A 17,538-nucleotide genomic window follows, 5' to 3' on the forward strand; every position below is an offset into this window, starting at 1 on the left:
TGATTTCGGCTGTATGTGGGTGAGACTGAGGGTTATAAATAAAGCCCTTGATTTAAGTATGAGCATAATCACATTAACATAATCACATTAGACAAAGTATGAGCATAAATAAATGCTTGATTTAAGTGGACAACTAGACATGCTGAAATATAATCCATTTAAGTTTTTTATAGTTTCTAATGAGATTAAAAAAAAAAAAAAATGCCACCCTGCCTCAAAGGCTGATAAGAACTGCTCATTCGGTGCCTGCTTCAACGTAAGCATGAAACCATGCCTACTACAATCTCAAATTATGTACATTAGATTTTGGGTTCATGTCCCTGTAAATAATAAGATGGTCAATTTTCAATCAAGCAAAGGTCAATTACGCTTGGGACCTCAACAGTATAACTTTGTTCTAGTTGGAGAAAGAGAACCAAGTTTAGATCTTAGTGAGCGTTGCTTGATACACTCGCAACACACCTTCCCTGCAGCAATGTTTATGTTCACAGCAAAAACACCAAAATACAACCTCAAGCTATTAATGGCTGGTTGTAGATTAGGGGAAATAACAATCGATTGATTAAAAACATAACATGTCAAGGCACATGTATCGGTTTCAAGGTGCACCAGAAGCAGGATAACACATACGCAGTCTTAATCATTCAAGAGGTTTTTGTTTTTTTTCCTTTCTAAAAGACTAACAAGCCAATAAAACATAAGGGTTTAGGAGTTCTGTAAGCACGATCTCCCTCCTATCTGTTGTTTTCATACAAAAGACCAGTTCACAAACATAAAGCAGATGCAGTGAGCATTCTCTTCTTCGTTCAGCACCTTCCAAGCCACTGCTCTCTCATAAGAGACGGGTCGGCCCATACTTGAGAGACAGATACCACCCTGGAGACAAGCAAAGCCCTGCCGAACAAGCAGAAAAAGAAAAACCAAGTTTAAAAATCAAGTTATAATCAATTCTGATCTTATGAATAAATTTGTTGAATAAATGCTAGAACTGAAGGCCAAAGTAGTGCCTTATGCAGCATTAAAATGACCTCTTAAAGGTCAAACTTTAACATGACGCAGGAAAATTATTGCAACTGTTATAACTAATGTATTGGTGAGGACTTCCATACTTAACGGTAACTGGCCCCTATGCTAGCTCCCACTTGGGAATATTTATATTTGGTTTCAATTAGTTAGTTTCGATTACTAAGACATGAAATCATTAGAGAGATGATGCCATACCTGTTGCATTATTTGTGGGAACTCTGAGAAGAGTGTTTTTCGGCCATGATCGTCAAATATTTTTTCCAGAGTTATGTCTTGCAGTGCAACCAAGGTGGTCTCAAGCATGTCAAGCCCTGCCTGGTTTGCAAAAGTGAAAACTGGCAATGCCTGCATAAGTTGAGGATTAGTTATATGGGTTTAAAGCTGAAAAATAGAACTCAAAACATAATGTTTAGACATGGATCAAAATTAATTTCTCCATACGAAAATTCATGAATACTCGTTCAACCTCACATTCTAAGGATAGAAAAAACAAAGTTTGATTTGGCATGGTTGTCTGAAAATAATCTCTTGGGTTTTCAATGCACTCGTCAGTGAAGAAGCTGGATATCATTTTGATAGATAAGGTTATAAAAATAGCTGCATCATAAAAAAATTTCTTTCATCTTGATTATTTATGGCCAAAGCCAATGATGAGACTTTCCAGTCTCCTTTGTCAATATGAAGAGATTGCAAGTCTCTGATCGGTCCATATTCATATGGCGTCAGCTCAATAGAACGAACCCCAGATTGAGGATTAATAATTCTACCTGCCTTTTCTTTTTGTTAGAGAGAGAGAGAGAGAGAGAGAGAGAGAGAGAGCTTCAGGGGTTTTTGGGCAGGTTTGTGGCCTTAGATGAGACACAAAATTATCATCTGATCTCATTTTATCCCATTCCACCTTATCTCCAAACATAATTCAAATACAAAATTTTCAAACTTCCAAATAAAAAATAAAAAACAATTCCAACTTTTTCAAATCTCCAAACAAAAATAATAATATAAAATTATATTATTACAATATTTTAACTTTATAATATTTTTTATTCAAACCATCTCATCTTATTCACAGACTATCTTATTTTAACTTTATAACTTTATACAATTCACAAATTATCTTATTACCATTCACAAAATTCTCATCTCATCTCACTCCCCAAACAAGCCTTTAGTATTCTCCCTCCTTCAAGGAGCCAGGGTGGGCTGTTAACAAAGTAAGTAATTTTCATGCATACCTTCATAGAGCAGCACATTATTGCATCCGAGTGATGCCACAGAGTTTTGAGGTTGGCTTCACTTCCTTCATTGCCAGATTTGAGTAGCTCCACACCCATGTAGCACCTGGCAACATTAGAGAGAGCCAAAACTTATCCGACCATGGAAATATACAGAACACTGATTCCCCTAACAAAAGTTGCCATCTTAAGACACTAACCCAGGAGGGGTAAAAAAGTCCAAAATAAGGTAGCATGCTTCCCAAAGTCTTATAGTCTAGGGAAAGATGAGGCAAATCATGAGTGTCAGGCATCATGAAGTTCTTTTTCATTTGCTACCAGCAAGACACAGAATCTCATGCTAAAAGTTCACAATTAAACACACACACACACATATATATATATATATATGTAAGACTTTGGTTACGCAGCATCAGATAGGAAAATAGATTTTCAATAGGGCTTGACAGTATGTCACAGCTTGCAGCTGGAAAACTGGCTACAAAACCAATAGACATGCCGCCAATTCTAGCATAGGTCGTGCCACCACCCAGCCAGCTGCATATCGTAGTGCTCACATTGACTAGTCAACCAACAAGTGCTGGTTTCAGCTCGGTTTGATAGCCCTGATGGGGATGGTGAATCCGAGGGGGTCCTTTCTGAGGACCAACACCCTTAAAAACCATCAGCAACCAAGGGTCAGTGCCAAGCCCTAAATCATGATGATAATTAGCCAAATGCTACACCATATGGCTCTTCCAATATCTACATCTTGTCAAGTGATTCATCAACTCTTAATATAACACCATGACCTGCAAGCCAACTAAATGACAGCACAACAAAAATTGCCAGAACACATTTGAAAACAACTGCTGCACCTGTAACTCTGGCATATCCAGCGAGCAAGGGTCTGAGCTTCAGGGGTACCAATGGTGGCCGAAGGCCAGCATGTGAGCTCAAATGAGAGGGAGAGAGTGCCAATGCCACTCTCTGAACTGATGATATAATGCTGCGGACGTAATGGCGAGCCATGGATGCTACATGTTCTTGCATGTGGCTCTCATATGCAAATTCAAATGCTATCGTCATCACAGATCGGACAGAGCCAGAATTACCAGAATAATCAGTAGACGTTCTATTACCAGCTGGCCCAATTTCAAGAGCAGAAGCAAGGTCCAGGGTGCGGTTTGGACTAGAGGCTTCCTGCAATATTTTAGAGTCCATTAACTAAGAAACCTACGGAATGTGGTAGCAGAGAACCAGCAATTCAGAAGCTAACCTTCCCAGAATCAAGGGGAATGATGCGAAAACCAGAAGGCAGAAGAGGTGCATCGTCAGCGAAAGAAGCATCAATTGGAGCAAAGATAAGTTCCGCACAGGTTCCAACAGCATTCTCATCCATTCCACTACAGAGCTATTGAAAAACAAGAATACGAGTTAAGTTTATATACCGGGAACAAACAAACACAAAAACATCAGGGTCGACTACAAAATGCTGGTTTACACACTAGGATGAATCCCAACTTGACCAATTCAACCAGTTATGGCAATACCACTTGAGTCCATCTGCTCAACATCTTCCCCAGCATTTTCTAGGCAAAGGCAACAAAGTAGACTGGCAGTGTGGTTTTGCTCACTTAGAAATTCAAGAGGGAAAACACACAGAGAGGGCAAATTTTTGCTTGGTTGAAGACCACTGAGAAAAATGTGTTACAAATAAAACCATTGTTTCTTTTTTAACAGGAGGGGAGGTAACTCGAACAAATAGACCAGGAAAAAGTTCAAAAAAAAATTATAATATTTGAGAAAAGTACTTGATCACAGTGAGAATAATTCGTAGATAATGTAAATATAACAGTGAGAAAGCCAGCAACCCAAAAAATTGTTATTTTTTGTCACAGAGCTTAGTTCCTACGAGATTTATAACTTCAATTTCAACTCAACCAACCATTCAATGCTAAAGCAGAGTCCAAGTAATTGGGAATATCATAAAATAAAGCCTAAAGCAATCCAGGCTAAGCTAAATGCGAACACAATCAATCACTTTTTTTATAAGTAAACGATTGTATTAATAAGAATAGACATAGCCCAAGTACACAAGATGGTATCCAAGATGTGACAACTATCTAGGAAGAAGAAATGGAAACAAGAACACAACCAATCACTTGATAAAATCAAATCGAACGAGATATAAGAGCTTAACAAGCAAGGTCAAACCCAGCTGGATCTTGGGCCAATTACCAGGGGGAGATTAGCTGGCACAAGCAATAAAGGGACAATTACTTACTTGCAACAGAAACATTTCTCTAGGCATTATTGTGTCTTCAGGAGTTGGGCCCACACCTTCCAACTTAATGACTTCCAAGAACTTGCACACACAAAGAAGTATGTATCATGGGGTGTGGATATCAATAGAGGAAATTATACAAAATGACTGGATGAAATTATACTAACTACAGCAATAGAGGAACTTCTGGTTCACACAAATGGATTGGAATATATTACATGGCGAAAAAGAAGACAGTTTTTAATATTATTGCTCACCTCTTCATGCTCCATAGTGTGAGCCAGTGGGAGTATAACTTGACCCCCGAAACTTCCAACTCGAGACCCTGGTAAGCTACAGGGACCAATTTTGACAGCTGCAGCTGAATAAGCATCAATATTGTTGTCTGCCCATTCTGATCTGTGCTCTCGCAGGAATCTAAGAAGAATCGCAGGAGGGACATTCTGAAATAGAAACTATCAGTACAGTATCAAAACAAGAAGGCGGCTATGCAAGCTGCAGGTCCAAAATATTTTAAACAATCCTTTCAACACTTTCAATTTACATAGCAAGCTCTTAAAATACTAATCACAAGATTAAATGCTGTATTAGAGGTAATAAAAGAACAACCGTCTAGATAGTTAAGGTTGAAATTTGTGAATATCCAACTCAGTAACTAAAGGGACCTCTATATTCAATTATATTCTTTTGTGCATCTCTTGTATGCTACCACCATGCTAGAGAGGGAGGGCTGACACACTGGTAGAGAGAGCAATAAAGGTAGCATGATTATTTTTCATGGTTATTGCCTGAATCGAAGGAGCAAGAAATATTCCAAATGCACCCCATCACTGAAAGGTCCCGTGCCTAAACGACCAATACAGTTTATGCAGCATAAAAACTGCTATCAAATTTTATATCCAAGTATTTCCCACAGGCAATTGCAAAATAAAGATTACAAGCACCCTGACCTGCAACAGCATTGATGCTTTAGCACATAAGACAGCATTGCTCACAGCTGGAAACCCATTAGAAAAAGGAAGATTTAAGCCCATCAGCTTGTCAGGAGATGAGTTCACAAGAATAGTAACATCATCCATGCCATCATTTCCCATCATCGACCACCCCTCATCGGTAAACCCATTAAGGGCCTCATTAAAACCCCTGTCAGACAACATATATTGCATTCTGAAGCACAGAGAAACATTAACAGAATGTAGAGATCATGTCAAATGATAAGAATATGTCAACCTGCTCAGCCTCTGGCTAAGTGCTCTAAGAGCTGCAGGTCGTCTGGCCCAGCCCGTAGTGTTAGACTGAGAAACCTCATGAGCTATCTGCCTCAGCTGGCGTAGAGCCTGAATGAAAATGAGAAAGACAATACGGTATATAAACCTCTTACCATTATAGTTTATAATCGAATCTCTCGGGTAAATAAGAAAAGTTCCATATTGGTTCTATGTCTCAGGCAGTAGAGGTAACACAGTCAGTTTACAAAATAGAAAACTAGATAGCTAATATTACCGTCATGGTTGTCTTTTGCGCAAGCACAGTCGATGATTCATACAGCGGGCGTAATACTTCTGGGACACTCCATGGCTATTTAAAAAGACAAGAAAGTGAAAGTCATACTTCCCCTATCAAATACTCCACGATCAAACCACATGACCGAAGATTATCAAATACAATGTGCAGTTTTCATACCTCCAAATCCATATGATCAACAATGTGAATGATTGAACCACTGCCTTCGCAAGGTCGTATGAGATACCCACTAGGAAGCATTTCTGCCCTCACAAAATGCTGCACAGGTGGCATGCTTGGACCATTTTGAGTATTTTTAAGTGACCTCTCACAGACCTGCACACCATTTTAAATAATCAGAATGACTTGAGACACAATCGACAAGAAAGATATAAAACCAAATCCATGTCCTTGTGTGTGTACATGTGGTTGTGTACAAAAGAAGCTCAATAAACTAAAATGTACAGTTTCATGATGAATCATAAGCCCAGATACTTTGGAACCACATACCACAAGGCTGCCATCTTCTAAAACAGAAGTATAGCGAAGCAACCAGAAGTCACGAGCAGGCGCCAATGTAGTAGGCGCATAGAGCTATGTCATTAACAAATAAAAATATTAATAAACTATTGGATAGTAAAGGGATCCAACAGACATTAGAAGTATTTTACAATTAGTGTTTACCTGCATGTATAGCAGCTCAATGGTTCCACCATTTGCTGTGGGCAGCACATTCAGAACATCCACAGCTCGGCAATCACGGAACCACGAAGGCCTATCCTTGAGGATTTCTGCAACCTGGAAGGAACATAGTCAACAGTACAATTTCATGTACTCAAACTACAAACTTAACATTAAGGAGAAAACCCACAGCACTTACCCTTGTGGGTTCTAGACCCACTAGGCCACAGGCTCGTGCTGCCACTCCAGTGCAACCATGAGAAATAGCAACGATTCCAATGGAATCCGGACCAGGCTGAGCGCATCATGAAGAGATGAAAATGAAAAAAGATTAAAACCAGTCGTTCAACCAAAAAATTTGTAGCATCATCTTCTGAAACATGGAATTGAACAACAGCGTATTAGACTATGCCGTTTCCCCATAAACTGGGAAAAACATGCCGACAGAATTAGACACATCTGGCACTGCAGAGCACAACCAAAACCAAGGCTTGAAGTTCAATTTAATGAATTAGTATTACTTATTCAAGGCATTGGAAAAGAACTATCATTTCAATGACATTTTTTTATTTAAAAAAAAAAACAAGTGTTAAAAGATACCTTCATTCCAGGCATTTGGACCCACTCCACAGCAGTTCCAGTGGCCTTTGAAAGAAACTCTGCTAAAGTCTCCTCTGCAATGGACAAAAGCCTGTAAAAGATATAAGCATGCATTTATCAGACACAAGCACAAAGAGAAGTTGTATAGCACAATGACTTGAAAGGACCTAACTATATGGGACCACTAACCCTGCAGGACTAGCATCCCTTGGCGGATGCTGAGCTGTCAAATGGTGTTGACCACTCGTCACCACCGATTCACAACTTGTATCTTTGGTTGCAAGCGTTGTCTGTCAGAAAAAGCAACTTCCAATCTCAATTACTCGCAATTCATTAGATGAGGATAAATATAATATGATGGTTACTGACAAAAAGTACAGAAAACTGCAATCTTGGAATATTATATCAGTTGCATTTGGAATAGCAATTTCAACATTCAAACTCTTCTTTTCCAATGATTTTTCCAGCAAACATAAAGATAAAAAATAGGGAAATTCATAAATTCTCACATTCTGGGTATGTTGGCGGAAGTAACCATTCTCATACACCAGATGCGAGACCTGCTTCTGCAACCTATCATTTTCCTCCATCAAAAGTTTGTTCATTGCTGTCAGCTTCCTATTTACAGCTTGAAGCCGCGAAGCCTCTTTCCTCTGTTTCTCTCTGCATCTGAAGAACCAAGTGATTGAAATTGTTATTAAAATCATGGCAAGGTAACAAACTGAAAACTGAATAAAAAAGTAGGAAAATAAAAGAAGACAATTAAATTACCACCTATATTTTTCGGCTTTTTACCTATAAAAAAATTACCAATTTTTCATTATAGATTCATGAAAGCAAATATTACATCCTCGAGATTAAACAAATGAAATATAACACATATAACTGAACAACTCAATATCTATTCATTTTACCAGTGTCTCATCAACCAGATAACCAAAAGATTTTTGAGAACAAGTTTCAATTACCAGTAGGTTGTTCAGAAAATCTTGACAAAAATACTAGAAATGGAATTCGAAATATGAAGTCTCTTCTAACAGTGTCTCCAAACAATGAAACTCGGACAAGCCAAATGCTTACATTATGAACAAACAAAAAGAGAAATTCTTTATTCTTTTGAAACTTCACTAGCAACTAACAAAGAGCCCAACATTAGGATACACAAAATTGGACTGCAAAACTACCCAACCAACCGTACCTTCTGTTCTGGAACCAGACCTTGATCTGTTTTGGCTCGATATTGGAGAGAATTGGGCACTCACGAATAAGCTGCTGGCGGCGAATCGAACTTGGCTTCGGGCAATCGTGATAGAGCCTCTCGAGTGCTTCAACCTGCTCAGGTGTGTACCGGACATACTTCCCGTTGTCCATTGCCAGCTTACCATCCTTGCAGGACATTGCCATCTCCAATCAGCTAAAATTTAACTTATTCACTAAAGACTGAACCAAAGCCAATTAGCTTCTCCTTCCTAAGCACAACCTCCAAAACCTTTTAAGAGCTGCTTCAAAACAACAAAATCAGCCGCAAATTTAACTCAGACCAGATTCAAGGACCCCCACCAAAAATACGGAAACAAAGCCCCAGTAGCTTCACCTATTGACAATCTCAAGCGGCTTTTAGAGCTTCAAAGCAACACAACTAGCCACATATGGAAATTTAACCTCAAATTCAAGTAACCCAGAAAAGCCAACTAAAATCCAAGTAGCTTCGCTTTCTTAATGACAACTCGAAGCACTTGCTAGAGCTCCAGAGCAGTAAAAGAGAAACAAACCGGAAGTCTTAAGAGAAGTTGAACATTTTTTAAATTTGTGTCCACATCATAAAATTGTAAAATTTGTTTAGAATACTGAGATTGAGAAACAGAAGGATAGAGAGAAACCGATAAGGGGCACCGATATCCCTAACTAGAACGCAGTTACCTCTGTTTTCTCTGTACGAGACAGCCCGAAGCACAATAAAAGAAAAATATTTCGAGATCAGAGCTTAAACCGAACGAATTCTCACGAATACGTTCGAAGCACCACAGTAAAAAGTGTTTCCCAAAATACCAGAAACAAAATCACCACGCAACGTTTCGCACCAGATGTTTCCTCGTGATTTAAAAATAAGTTCTCTTACCTATCCAACGACACAACCGAGTGTCAAGATCCAATTCAGCATTATCGGAACGAGTCCCAGCCACCGACTCCGAATCTATCAAAAGCCAAGCTCAAAATAGAGGGTTTCCCAAAAGATCCAAGCTTGCTCTGAAATCAAATATTCCGGCTGATCTCACCCGTTTACGGCCTCGAAACAAGCCAAAAGAACACAGTTTGACCAACCTTCGTGGCCCCCAAAGATTCCTCAGCTACCCCCTGAAACATTTTCCTAAGGTTTCATGGAAAGAAACAAACAACATAGCTCAAATCAAAGGGCATTACACTGTCACAAAAAATGGGATTCCTGTTTCTTCTTGTGTTCTTTCTTTGGAAGGAGCTAGCTAGCGGAAGATGTTGCTTTCAGAAGCAAAAGGAAAGGAAAGAAAATGGAACGGAGAGTATCATGAAAGAGAGAACCCTAGCTGAAGACAGAAGAAAAGTATTGTGCTTTGATTTACTTTTGGTTTCATTTGTGTTTTTGTTGGTGGTGGTGGTGGTGTTGCGTTTCTTCTGTGGGTTTTCATTGGTTCGTCACTTTCGGCTCAGAGGTCTTCCCTCTCCACTGTTTAGGGAAATGGAGCAATATATTTCTTTTAGTAATTTTTTCAAAAGTTGGGGTGCTGTGTGATGACGAAAATATCCTTGTTTTCCTTTGTGTCTTTTGCCAAGTGTTGTGCTATTGTGTGTAGTGGTCTTGCTCCCAGTTTTGCTCCCACTGTTAGAAGATGGATATTGTCCACACTCACCCAAATTATAGCGTAATATTCTATTTTCCGAAAGAATAGATTGATAATTAAGATGATCAACATATTTATCTCATCCAATTAATTAACTTATTTTCATACTCGAAATTTTGCTGTGGAAAAAATAATTATTGTGATGTTTTAAAAGGTAATTGGAATGGTACAATTACACTTAAGTGTCGTTTGGATAGTAAGTTAAGATAAGTTGAGATAAAAGTTAAAAATTAAATAAAATATTATTAAAATAATATTTTTTAATATTATTATTATTTTAAAATTTAAAAAAATTGACTTGTTTATTATATTTTATGTGTAAATTTAAAAAATTTATAACTATAAAATGAGATAAAACACTTCTTATATCTGAACTGAACCTTAATTGTTATAGATTTGACTTACATCTTGTTAAAAATTTATTAGATACATCCCGTTGAAAAGTGAATGAAAAAAATTGAAAGTTTAATTGAAAAGTCAATTACTTTTTTTTACTTAAAAAGCAATATTGTCAATTCATTTTTCAAACGGGATATATTCAGTAAATTTTTAAAGGGACATAAGCGAAATATTAGTTGATATATACTTGCTAGATTTTCTAGTTGTTGGTCTTTAATTCAAATAGATACTTTTCATTTATTACATTTAAAAAAAAAAACGTTTCATGTTGTACATTAATTATATACTAAATGATTATAGTAAAATAGAAAATCTTACCTGAATTGCACAAAAATTGCAAGCTAAAATATTGTTTAAGAAAGTTAGAACTAATATTTTATCATTTAAATATGCAATAATATGTATGAAAAGAAATATAAATTATGCAATGGCATCATATTTTTCAACCATTATTGAACTTATTATTAAACACTTGGAAAGAAATCAATCTAGAATTATTGGAGGGGTTAGTTTTGTCAATCAGATGATTGGCCACAACGGTAACCGGAAAATAGCAAGAGGGTGATTTGGGGGTAAATGGAGGGGCATTTTGGGAAATATGGAATTAGAATGAGAAGCTTAAAAAATACAAAAGGGCATGGGGGCGGGTTTGCGTGGGACACAGAGGACACCATGATGAGTTTTTTGCATGCGTCTCTCGATTTTAAAGCTCAGAGAAATATATTATTTATTTATTTATTTTCTCTCGAAAATAAAATATTATATAAATTTCTATATGAGGATACATCATCATGGTCATGGCACTGCACTGCTATCCGTGACGATATATAACATACCCACATACATGACATGATGAAAAGATATGAGATGACATGCGAAGATCAAAAGAGAGTAATTGTGATGGGATGGTGCCTGGTTGGTGCGGGATGTAAGAGTGTAAGGACAAAAAGGAGTTAGCAGGCCTTATCGTGGCTGTGGATGCTCTGGACTCTGCTCTCGGATCTCAGAAACTGTTAAAAAGGTACAGAGAGGAGGATATTTTCCTAAATTAGAAATATATTTTTTTAGAAAATAAGAAAGAATATATTATCCATTATATTTGAATTTTATGTCCATCTCAATTTATTTTAATTTATTATTATTATTTTTTTAATTTTTAATATAAAATATAATAAATAATTTAATTTTTTTAATTTTAAAATAATAATATTAAAAAATAATATTCTAATAATATTTTATCATACCAGTTCAATTCAATTCAATATTTAAATACAACTTAAATGATAAATACTATAAGATAAAAATTTAAAAAAATATTATGTTAGTTTTTTTTCTTAATGAATTGTGGTCTCATTTATCAGTATTTTTTTTAAAATTTTTAAATTTTTATTAATAATTGACATATCATGATGTATAATTATATAAGTAAAATTGGAAGAATAAATATATTTTTAATATTTTCTTTCTTAAAAAGCGTATGAAATCGTTGTTCCCTTCCAATTTTCCTACTAAGAATGGATTGAAAGAATATTAAGAATTTATACGAGTTCCATGTTAACTGAATTTTTTTAACGGATAAAATTAATTGTTTGAATGTTCACAAAAGGGAAATATCTCTTTTTTAATTTAATAATTCAAAATTCTCAATTTGTTATATGGAAAACCCAATATGTAACGGTGTAAAATTATAAATAGATGTCCATCTCATGCAATGATGCATGTCCATCCAACAAAATATCGATGCATGTCCATCCAGAACTTAAAGCATGCATTACATATGATACTCTATCACATTAATCAGTTATTAATGGACAAAATAAATCTGAATTCTCATTGGTGGGGACAGTAATCAAATACAATCCTTTTTATTTTTAATATAAAATTTATTTATTTTTTATTTGTAGGACTTGGGCGCATATCCTTGGTCCCTTGGAATTGGTCATGGGCCTACAGCTCCATTGAAGATCTTTTTGGTTGCAGACATGACCCCACCCCACACACATTTCCTCTCACTTCACATGCCTCATACATGCATGTATGTATTGTATTTACGAGGTTCACGCTTCACGCACCAATCCATCAATACGTCGATGTACATATTGCAATTAGCACGTACGTACGTATAAACGAGAAGTCTGAAGAGGAGGCGAGTGAGTGCACGGCCCGACAAGCGACTGGGAGAGGGGTCCACCAAGACAAGACATCGAGAATAGAGCCTGATGAGCTGGAGGATTACGTGGCCAGGACGTTATGATGGTGGGGGCTTCTTCGGTGGGCGATTTAACGTGCCCCCCGACTCTGCCCCGGCTCTGTGTGCGTGTTTAAGAAGGCGCACGCCTAACGTGTATTTACGCCGCTAGCTATCTAATTCTAGGATAGGATAGGACAAGATTGACCACAGCTAACGTCCTGCTGGTGCGTAATGCGCACAACCAGCGTATATTTATGGCGGAATCTTTCTATTTACATTGTGCACGTCGTATCTCTATTCCAATTCCAAGAGCATGCTGCATATTAGAATTGGCTATGTTACCTTGCATTTATTACCGGATAATAATAATAATAAACCGGGCCTAAGTCACTCTATCATTTATATTCTTACGTGGGTTTTTAATCTTGGGTTGGGTTTTTTTTTTTTTTTTTGAATAACCATCATTTCATTGATTAGTTGTTAAAGAAAACAGAGATAATACAAGAGGACCTTCATATCCACTATCCAGTCTGTTATTGACAAAGCATTCTTGCCTAGTGTATGAGCTAGTACATTTACACCTCTATATGTATGTCTAATTTTACATTCATCAAAACAAATGAATCTATCTCTATTTTCAAATATGATCAAACTAAAGTAACTGTCGTCCTCAAATTTTTGTTGAGTTGCATCTACTACTCTTTTTGAGTCATCTTTCATTACAACCTTCTTCATTCTCAAGTCAATGTCAAATCTAATAGTTGTGAATGCTGCCATTGCCTTGCTAGTTGTGGCTTAAGAACTAATGTTTTTTTTTTCTCATAGTAGCCAGGAAATTGCCTTGTTCATCTCTCACCATTATGCAAATTCCTATTTTGCAATGTTGTTTATCAATTGTTACATCCCAGTTGATTTTTGCAAAAACCTGATGGAGGTGCCATACATATGCTATCTGTTGTGTTTGAAATTGTAGGTTGAATACAAGTTGTCTGTATTGGTGAGGCTAAGTCTTGTATCATCTGTTGGTTCCTATATATCATAGAGTTAGGATCAATCGTAATGTTTTTAAAGACATTGATTCTTTTTCCACCACATGCTCCATAAAATCATAGAAAATTCTGTCATTTCCTCTTGATTCAGATTTTTGAACATGTCTTCCACTAGATTCTTGAAACTGTTGTAATGTACATTTGTTTTTGAATTTTTCTCGAACATCAGCCCAAGATGTCTGTAGGTGAGGGACACTCTCATAGTATACGCTCAATTGTTTTTGGTTCCCTTAAACAGATTGGACATGTTGAATCTTCCAAAATTCTCCTCCTGCATAGGTTAGCTTTAGTAGGTAAAATATTGAGGTAAGCTCTCCACATGAAGTTATTGGCTGCTAGGGTGATAGGTAGCTTCTAAATCTTGGTCCATTTTTATTGATGTTGAGTAGTTTGAGAGCATTTACCCTTTTGCATTCTTGAATTTATCATTGAAAATGATAACCACTCTTTACTGTGAATAACCCATTACTTAGGCATCTCCATCTTAGAGTATCTCTCGTGTTGCAATTTATAAGTGGTATCTAGCTTATGAGATCAGATTCTTCTTTAGAAAATGTTGCCTTGATTAAGTTAAGATCCTAGGTCATTGTTTCTTCTTGAATAAGATCCTCAACTTTTGCCTCTGGCCCCAAGATATTCATACCAGTTTGCAGTTTGAATGAGTTGGGTTGTGGTAGCCATTTATTCTTTCAAATTATAACTGATTTACCATCTTCAATTCTCCATGAGATACCTTCCTATAATAGTGGTCTAGCTAATAAAATACTTCTCCAAATATACAAGGGGTTGCTTTCCAACCTGGCATTGAAAAAGTTGGTATTGGGAAAGTATTTGCTTTTTAATACAATTGCTGCTAAGGAATTAAGATTTTTAAGAATCCTCCAAACTAACAAAGCTAGATTAAAGTTTTCATAGTTTCTAAACCCCAATCCCCTAGTAGCTTTTAGTCTTCTCATTTGCTGCCAATTAATCCAGCTAAACTTCCTTTCTTGATTAATCTGTCCCCACCAGTATCATTTCATCAATTTGTTAAGACTTGTAGCAATCCTTTAGGTAATTTTAAGACTCCCATAGAGTAAGTGAGAATTGCTTGTATCACTAATTTAAGTAACACTTCATTGTTTGCCTTTGATAAAAATTTTAGTTTCCAATTACTAAGTTTCCCTCTCACCTTATCCAAAATATTCTTGAATGCTTTAATTCTAGACCTCCCCATCAAAGCTGGTAATCCTAGATAGGTTTCATAGGAAATAGTAGATCTCACCCCTGCAACAGTTAGAATGTTATTTCTTGTTGAATCCCTTGTATTTTGACTAATGAATATGCTCAATTTTTCTTTGTTCATTATTTGACCGATTCATATAGGCCTAACATATAAAGTATTCCACTCCATTGTATTGATGATACCTGACATAATCATCAGCAAAGAACATATGACTTAATGTAAGTTGTCTTCTTGCCATAGATAGTCTAGAAATAACCTTTTCACTTTCTACTTTGTAAAGTAACTGATTGAGTGCTTTAGATCATATTATGAATAGATAGGGTGATCCTCTTCTAATTCCTCTTGAGGGTAAGAAATCTGGTTGAGGAGTTCCATTAATTAAGAGGGAGTAAGAAACTGTTTTAACACATCTTAGTATGAGATCTATCCATTTTTTGTCAAAACCCAATTTTTCCATTACTGCCTCTATAAAACTCCATTCCAATATATCATATGCCTTGCTCATGTCCATCTTTAAAGCCATATAACCATCTAATCCTTTCACTCTACAGTGCATCGAATGTAAAGCCTCATAAGCTACTATAACATGTCAGAATTTTGCCTCCCATGTATAAAAACACTTTGAGTTGGAGATATAATATCAGGCAAAATAGTCTTCAATCTGTTTGCTAGGACTTTGGCTATAATCTTGTGTGTAACATTACACAAGTTAATTGGACGAAATTCAAAAACTTGTGTGGGGTTTTTTATTTTGGGAATCAGAACAATATACGTATCATTAATTTATACCAAGCAACTATCATAAGTCATGACTCAAACACATTTTATCTCAATTCATCTCATGTCATCTCAACTCACTATCCAAATAGCATTTTAAAGCAATAAAGAATGAAATATAAAACATATAATGTATACAAATTTTCGTTTGTTTTCATAAACTATCTCATTTTATCTCATTTAATCATTACAAAATTTTTAAACTTCTACGTAAAATATAATAAATAATTCAATTTTTCAAATTTCAAAATAAAAATTATATTATAACAATATTTTATTTAATTTTTAACTTTTATATCATTTTATCTCATTTCATCTGTGTAAACAAGCGAGACCAGAAAAGAATGGCAACGGCTAAACTAAAAAAAATTACAAAATGTTAGGGATAAAGTTGACTGGGTCCAATCTATTGAAAACTTATCACTAGTAATAAGAGAAAAGAAAAATCCAATAGATAAGATAAAAAGAGATATGTCAAGTAGGACTTAATCAATCCAAAGAACGAAATATACCTCAATAAAAGAATGAGAGCTCTACAAACCTACCTGGCTTATCTACCGACACCACTACGCACAAGGACTCCAAGTGATTCATCGCAAGAGAGACATCATCTTCAATCTCTTGAAATCCTTAATTCCTCCATTATATATATTGATAGATAGGTGAGGGTATGAGATTTTGTAGAATCGTGATTTATATAAATCAACAAAGGATCACGACTTCTTCAACATTTTATGTATATTTTTTTTTTAATTTTTTCTCCTTCACCATTTATATTATCGTAGTAGAGAGCTTAAAAACTCGTGATAGTTTGTAAATAAATACGATGGATTTTCCCCGTCCCTTGCTTTTGGATTTGCCCTCTCTCTTAGTAGAAAGCTCAATCATACCGTTGGCATCATGTTTTTTAAAAAAAGGGACAATAGTAAATATTTGATATGAAAAATCACACAAGTTGTGATAGTTCGTTAATCCTTACCCTTTTTTTTTTTTTTAAATGAGAAGGTTTGAGTAATCAGAAAAGAGGATAAATGCCATCAAAATAATATAATATATTCGTGTTAATTTCGAAAATTGTACAATAAATCAGAACGAAAGAAATAGTCATTTATGACCCACTGAAGTGGTTTGCAGTCCTCAATAGCATTTCGGAGCTGTGGTATAGTGCCCCTACGTACATCCATAATAGTTAATAAAAAATAAATACAGGAAATATAAATAGAGATGGAGATATATAGATTTATGTGATTCAACACAAAGCTTACGTCCTCGATTCTTTTGAAGGTTCAATCTATTATAATATGAGTATTTTATAGTCTCTTATTTCTCTTTATATAGTAGAGGTCAGATACCTCTTTTATGGAGAATATAATATCTTAGAGCTCTCATTCTGATGTTGAAGATGATTTATATGTCCTTGCAATCCCCTCTCGTCTCTGAATCGCATATCCCTTTTATTGTGGTTCTGTCAGTAGTAGCTGGGGAAATCAACTTTTTGTCACTACTTCCTTACGTGTTTGACTTGCTTTTTTCATCTTTCTCCTTTTTATGTCGTCTTCTTCATTTTTCTTGACATATTTTTTCCCTACTCGTCCCTTATTTACTCCTTGACGATGGCCTTTTGGGTTGGTCTCCATATATGCCATTGAGATTTTACCCACGAACAATACATCTATCTATCTATCTATATATATATTATATACATGGAGGGAA

At 35.9% G+C, this 17,538-nt stretch overlaps 1 protein-coding gene across 1 annotated transcript; it reads right to left on the reverse strand.

Moving 5' to 3' along the window:
- Window positions 1-538: 538 nt before the first annotated feature.
- Window positions 539-10,016, reverse strand: LOC121247714 (homeobox-leucine zipper protein ATHB-15-like). The gene is given in 20 exon segments (XM_041146127.1): window positions 539-894; window positions 1,222-1,371; window positions 2,259-2,364; window positions 3,116-3,203; window positions 3,206-3,440; window positions 3,517-3,651; window positions 4,525-4,605; window positions 4,782-4,967; window positions 5,475-5,667; window positions 5,755-5,861; window positions 6,028-6,102; window positions 6,208-6,363; window positions 6,538-6,621; window positions 6,712-6,825; window positions 6,908-7,003; window positions 7,309-7,399; window positions 7,498-7,598; window positions 7,818-7,977; window positions 8,507-8,807; window positions 9,428-10,016. Coding segments are annotated over 19 exon segments (2,511 nt in total). The 5' UTR covers window positions 8,713-8,807; window positions 9,428-10,016; the 3' UTR covers window positions 539-747.
- Between the last annotated feature and the right edge of the window lie 7,522 nt (window positions 10,017-17,538).

The sequence above is a fragment of the Juglans microcarpa x Juglans regia genome, chromosome 1S (assembly GCF_004785595.1).
Source record: "Juglans microcarpa x Juglans regia isolate MS1-56 chromosome 1S, Jm3101_v1.0, whole genome shotgun sequence".
Taxonomy (NCBI): Eukaryota; Viridiplantae; Streptophyta; class Magnoliopsida; order Fagales; family Juglandaceae; genus Juglans; species Juglans microcarpa x Juglans regia.